This window comes from Capsicum annuum, chromosome 4 (assembly GCF_002878395.1).
Source record: "Capsicum annuum cultivar UCD-10X-F1 chromosome 4, UCD10Xv1.1, whole genome shotgun sequence".
Classification (NCBI taxonomy): Eukaryota; Viridiplantae; Streptophyta; class Magnoliopsida; order Solanales; family Solanaceae; genus Capsicum; species Capsicum annuum.
The window spans coordinates 163,765,426-163,771,409 of NC_061114.1; the positions used below are offsets into that span (position 1 = coordinate 163,765,426).

General features: G+C 35.9%; 1 protein-coding gene across 1 annotated transcript; it reads left to right on the forward strand.

Moving 5' to 3' along the window:
• The first annotated feature begins 801 nt into the window (after positions 1 to 801).
• Positions 802 to 1,272, forward strand: LOC107852472. The gene has a single exon (XM_016697500.2). It carries the CDS (start codon positions 802 to 804, stop codon positions 1,270 to 1,272), a length of 471 nt encoding a protein of 156 aa, XP_016552986.2.
• The last annotated feature ends 4,712 nt before the right edge of the window (positions 1,273 to 5,984 follow it).

The following is a 5,984-nucleotide window of genomic DNA, read 5'->3' on the forward strand; positions in this document are numbered from 1 at the left end:
GGAGACAATATCCTCAATGATTCAATATCTTGATAAGAATTACATCGATCCCATCAAAGTGGAAATACATGATCAATAAGTATACTGTTTCCATGTAGATGAAGAGCCAGATGGAAAGCCGTGGTACTACGATATCAAGAGGTTACTCGAAGTAGGAGAATATCTAGAAGGAACTACCGACAAGTACATGAGGACTTTAAGGAGGATGGCCAATCACTTTGTTCTCGATAAGGAAATCTTGTATAGGAGGACTCCAGACTTGGGATTGTTATGATGCATCGATGCTACGGAGGCCACAAGATTGTTAGAGGAGATACATGCAGTAACATGTGGACCTCACATGAACGGTTTCATGATTGCAAGGAAGATTTTGAGAGAAGGATACATTTAGATGACCATGAAGAGGGATAACATTTAATATCTGTAGAAGTGTAACCAATGTCAAGTTCATAGAGACTTTATACGAGTTTCGCCAAATGAATTCAATGTGATGGGTTCTCCTTGGACATTTTCTGCTTGGGGCATGGATGTTATTAGGCCCATAGAGCCTTCTGCGTCCAATAGACACTGTTTTTTCTTGGTCGTTATCGATTACTTCACAAAGTGAGTTGAAACCTCAACACATAGGACCGTAACCAAGAAAGTTTAGCAAATTTCATCCGTAACAACTTAGTTTGTCAGTTTAGGATCCCAGAGTCAATCATAACAGATAACGAAGCCATTCTCAATAGTGACTTGATGAGGGAAATCTGTGAGAGGTTTAAGATCTCTCATTGAAACTCTACGGCATATTAACCACAAATGAACGGAGCAGTTAAGGCTGCAAATAAGAATATTAAGAGAATTTTGAGAAAGATATTGGACGGTAATAGGGAATGGCATGAGAAGCTACCATATGCTTTACTCGGCTATCACACCACGATTAGAACATCTACTGGGGCAGCTCCCTACATGTTGGTTTACGGGTTGGAAGCAGTGATACCTGTAGAGGTAGAGATATCATCATTAAGAGTTATCCAGGAGGTTGGTCTAGAAGACGCTGAATGGATTCGTAGAAAGGTCGACCAATTGATGCTCATTGATGAAAAGATATTGGATGCAGTCTTTCATGGTCAACTTTATCAAAATAGAATGATCAAGGCGTTCAACAAAAAAGTCAAGCCTCATCGATTCGTACCAGGACAGTTGGTATTGAAAAAGATATTCCCTCACCAAGCTGAAGCCAAAGGGAAATTTTCACCAAAATGGCAAGGTCCCTACATAGTTCACTGAGTACTCTCCGGATGAGCAGTAATTCTTACAGAATGGATGGCACAGTAAGCACGAAGTCGATCAATTCAGCCATGAAGTACTAGATTTGAAGACATTAGGAATAGTAGTTATTTCTTTGTACTTTTGCATTTTCTCTAATGTAACAGAACTATGTATTTGCATGAATTCCCATGGTGGGATATGTAGGTAGCCCACATAGGGTTCGGTTTCCCTTAGAAAAACCCCAAAAACATCATCCTTTTATGTATTCAGAACTACGCCCAACCTGACTTTCCAAGGCGGGATACATAGGCAATCCTCATCGGATTCGGTCCCTTCAAAGTATTAACTTTTCATTGTACTGAACTACGGCCTGACTTGATTCCACTTGGATATGTAGGCAACTCAGAAACTGGAACCCGATCATAATATTACAAATATTTTTGTTTCATCCGAGACAAAATTGGTTACATCAACGTGATTTTGCCCAAAGATTTTCACATAAATCTTTGGTCACTCAGGGGCAACTGTTGACACCCAATTTTGCCTAGACCCTTTTTCTCTAATTATTTTTTACCAATGCTGCTTGACCCTAAATAAATTACAAAAATTAAATATAAATAAAATTCATAGTTTTACATCTATTTTTACTAATTTTTAAGAAAAAGATATTTGTTTATCATAATATAAAATATTTTAATCAAATATGATTAAATATTTTAGAAAATAAAATAAAATAAAAATATCTTTCGATAATTACATTTGCATTCTTTCTAATGTTATTTCTAGGCGATATTATATATATTTTTATATATTCTTATCTTTTACACACACATATTTTGGTTAATGAAAAAATATATATAATTAGAAGTTTATATTAAATTATTTATATAACTAATATATGTTAGACTAAAATAATTTTAGGATAACAGGGAGCATCGACAAAATTAATTTTAGTAGAAAAAGAGTATTTGAACCAACTCCCACGTCATAATCACCCATCACATGCTGCTACGTCATAAAAAAGCACCAAATTTGATTCCCATAAACTCAAATGAATCTGATCCGCTGATAACTTTTTAATCCGAGGATTTCAAAATTTTATCAGTTATCGCCATATATATATATAATTTATTTTATTTTATTATTTATTTATTTCCGTAGTTATTTTCTTCCCTCCTTTTCCATAAAATTGAGTCCAAACCATTTCTATCGAAGATTGAACGGACAAAAATGACCACAATTTAAATTATGGTCATTTAAAAAGCCGGACTTTTGAAGTCAACATAATCAGCCTATTAGTAGGCTTTTCCAACACTTAATAAATCAAATACAGTCCTCTTACACAAATGGAAGCCATCACGTGGTAAAAATAGTAACATGTCTCTTCTCCCTTCTTATCTGCCATCACGCGTACACAATCCCTATCTTTTCTATCAAAATAGTACTCTGTCTCTTCTCTATTTCTCTCTTCTCCTTCGCCGTCTCCTTCACGACGCTCCCAAATCCTAAACCCCACCGACAAACCTCAACCACCCCCCTGCGCAACCATCTTCCATACCCCAAAAATCCACAAACAGTGAAATCGACCCAATTTCAGGGAAAAGAACTCAAAATCTTTCAATTCATCATGATAGCTGTGGAAAAATGGGGTTTGGATTTGAAATTTAATTTTTTTTCTCAAAGTTGTAGTTTCAAATCCAGACTTTTGAAGTCCGGATTTCACCTATAAAAGGGGTTGTTGTCAACCTCAGAAGGGGAGGAAAAAATTGAAAAAAATCTTGAAAATTGGGAAAAGGGCTTAAAAAAATAAAAAATAAAAAATAAGGACCAGAAGAGGAGAAGGGAAAATTGGGAAAAAAGGGCAACGAAAAATAAGTGAAAAGCATAGAGAATTAGGGGGAGAAGAAAACAAAGAGGTTGAAAAAAAGGGAAAAGGGCTTTAAAAAATCGAAAAGAGAGAAGAAAAGAATCGAGAAAAAAGGGCAAAGTTTCCTGAAAAGGTCGGAGTTCTACAGTTGAGTTCGTTGGCCGGAAAACTCTCGACATTGAAGCCTCACATTTGCTGCCGCAACATTAATAAAAGGAAGTATGTTGATTTGGATTATTTTAGTACATCTTTGACCGACATTTAATCTGTGGATATTAAATTGATTTCTCTTGATGCCCATGACAGTAAAGTTCTTTCGTAACAACTAACGAGATGAATAATGGTAGCATGTCTTCCCTTGTGACCACAAATATAATTGTATGAATGCTTTATGTTTATGTTTTATACTTTATTTCATGCCTTATTTATTTATTTGAACTTAAAAAAGTATCTAATCTTTATCTTTTCTTTTACATGTAAATTCTGGAGTTGGAGTTTCATAACGAAACTCGTCTTTGTCCCAAGCATTGGGTCAACCGCATTAGGATCGTAGAGCCTCGGAGTCCCGCAAATTAGGAGCCTAAGCTCCTAAATCGAGTTTATTATTCTTTATCGCCTTTCGATTTAATTTATGTTGAGTTTTATTTATGATTTAATTACTAACTCTTGTTGTTAAGTTTACTTACGATAACTTTATTTGATTATTGAATCTGTGTAGCTTTGTTCTTCATTGGTCATCTTAAAAGTAGCTTTAGCATATGGGTTTTCGCAAATCACATGACTATTGCTAAAATATATATCTTAACGTGCTTGGGTAATTCTTTTCGCCAATATGTCTAAATAAAGTTAACAGGCTAACCACCATGTTTCGCTTAAAATACAACAAAAAAATAAAATTTTCAAAACTAATAGGAAAACACATCACTAAATTTATGTTTTTTTAAAAGGGTTCACCTACTAATTTTACAAAATATCAAACAGATTTAGAAATACGTTATAAAATTTAGGTCATCTATTGAAAATTATCAAATAGGTCTTTCCACTGTTGCAACAGATTAGACTTAGATTAGATAGAAATAACATCAGCATAATGCAACAGATGACCAACCTATTGCAACAGATAAACTATCTGCCAGAACAGATAGAATATATTTTATAACAGATTGACGATCTATTGCATTATAAAAAACTGAACTTTCATCAGAAAAAAATTAGTCACTTCATGTACATATAATTTAAAATAAAGTGAAGTGTGACTTGAAATAAAAAATTATTATTTCACAGGATCTTCTATATACACAGGCTCTAAGCGTCCAGTTAGTACCCCATAAGCCCAGACCTCTTGCAGGTTTGCCACAACGTTATCACACAGAAAGGTCATTGGCTCGGCCATTTTTGTGCCGGGTCAACAAGCATTCAATGTGTGCAAGAGCGTGCGAGCCGCACGCGTAACCGGTTTCATTTTTTGGAAGGGTCATGCCCTTGTTTCAACCTTCAAAATACTATGATTTCTTCATCTACACTTTCTTTGGTAAATGATTCATCAGTTTACTCTCCCTCAACAAGATGGGCAACAACTCCATCAGTGGCTGCACAAGGAGAAAAAGATCGACCTCCTCGATGGTAGGTTCATTGCAGTCATAAACTTTGATCTTTCCATCCCCGAGTAGTATCTCAACAGCCCGATAATATATACCGTTCATGCTAATGACTGCAATAACCCTCTTTGCCTCGGTACAGTTCTTGCTGTGTGGATTTGGCCTCTCCCCTCTAATATATTTTATCATTTTTCTTCATTCAAGTCCAACATAGAAACTAAGAAATCAAGTCTCGCACTATAAGATGATGCATTAGAATTGAGTTGATCATACTTATCCTTGAGATTCTTACAAAAATTGAGGTCCATTATCCTATCAGCAGCGTCATAAGCTTCCGGGTACGTTAATGGCCTTTTTCTCATGAGGCAAAGAATTTTGTCAACATGTTGTGATATAAGAAGTTAATTTTTAAATAGGTTAGTAATTGTAAAAATGGTCCATTTGTTATATAGGGTTCTCGGAATAAATAATCCAATAGAACTTATGCAATAGATGGATAGTAAGTTACAATAGAACTACTACTAGTTGCACCAGAATACCTAGCTGTTGTAATAGATTTCACATCTGTTGCGTAGCTTCTTCTTCATGGGGTAGATTATAAGACTACATTAGGAAAATTAAATGGGGGGGGGGGGGGGGAAGAGAGGCTTAGGGTAATCTAGTGCGCCTAGATTGACATTCTTGGCCTGTCGTAGATCCCTCTTTTCTTTGGCTCCAAGTTTTGCGTATATGTCTACCTTCTTAAATGGCCCCTAAACTTCAACAACTTTTGAAGAGAGAGGAGTTGCAATTATTTTTTATTTCCGACCGGAGAGTACATCGATTATTGCTCTTTTCTTCCTCCTAACCAACACTGTAGGAACGTATAGATCTCTCACCTTCTTGGATGGTATGACTCCCTTCTTGGATTTGAATTCCTCGATAGCTTTAAAGATAGCCTCTACTTTTTTAAAGTGTTTATCCTAGCTTTCCTTGCACTTTTCGCATTCGCAACAAGAACACGAGGGTGAAGAGGGGTGAGAGGGACCTATGTAAGGGTGAAAAGGGGTGTTTTCAAACATATTTATTTTTTCTTGAGCATCAACATGCTAATCATCATGAGTGGTAGCAGCATCAGTATACCTTCCAGCAACACCAACAACTCCACCAGAAGAAGCACCCGAATCTGCCTTAGTAGGTTGGTCATGAAGAGCCTCAACATTAGGCTGACCTTGCATAATTATTTTTTTATGGTGGTTGCTCCAGCCAATTCCTTCTTTATTAAC

Bases quoted from the DNA above. Each gene is read 5' to 3' on its own strand.
- LOC107852472 (XM_016697500.2), top strand. From the start codon at position 802: ATGAACGGAGCAGTTAAGGCTGCAAATAAGAATATTAAGAGAATTTTG.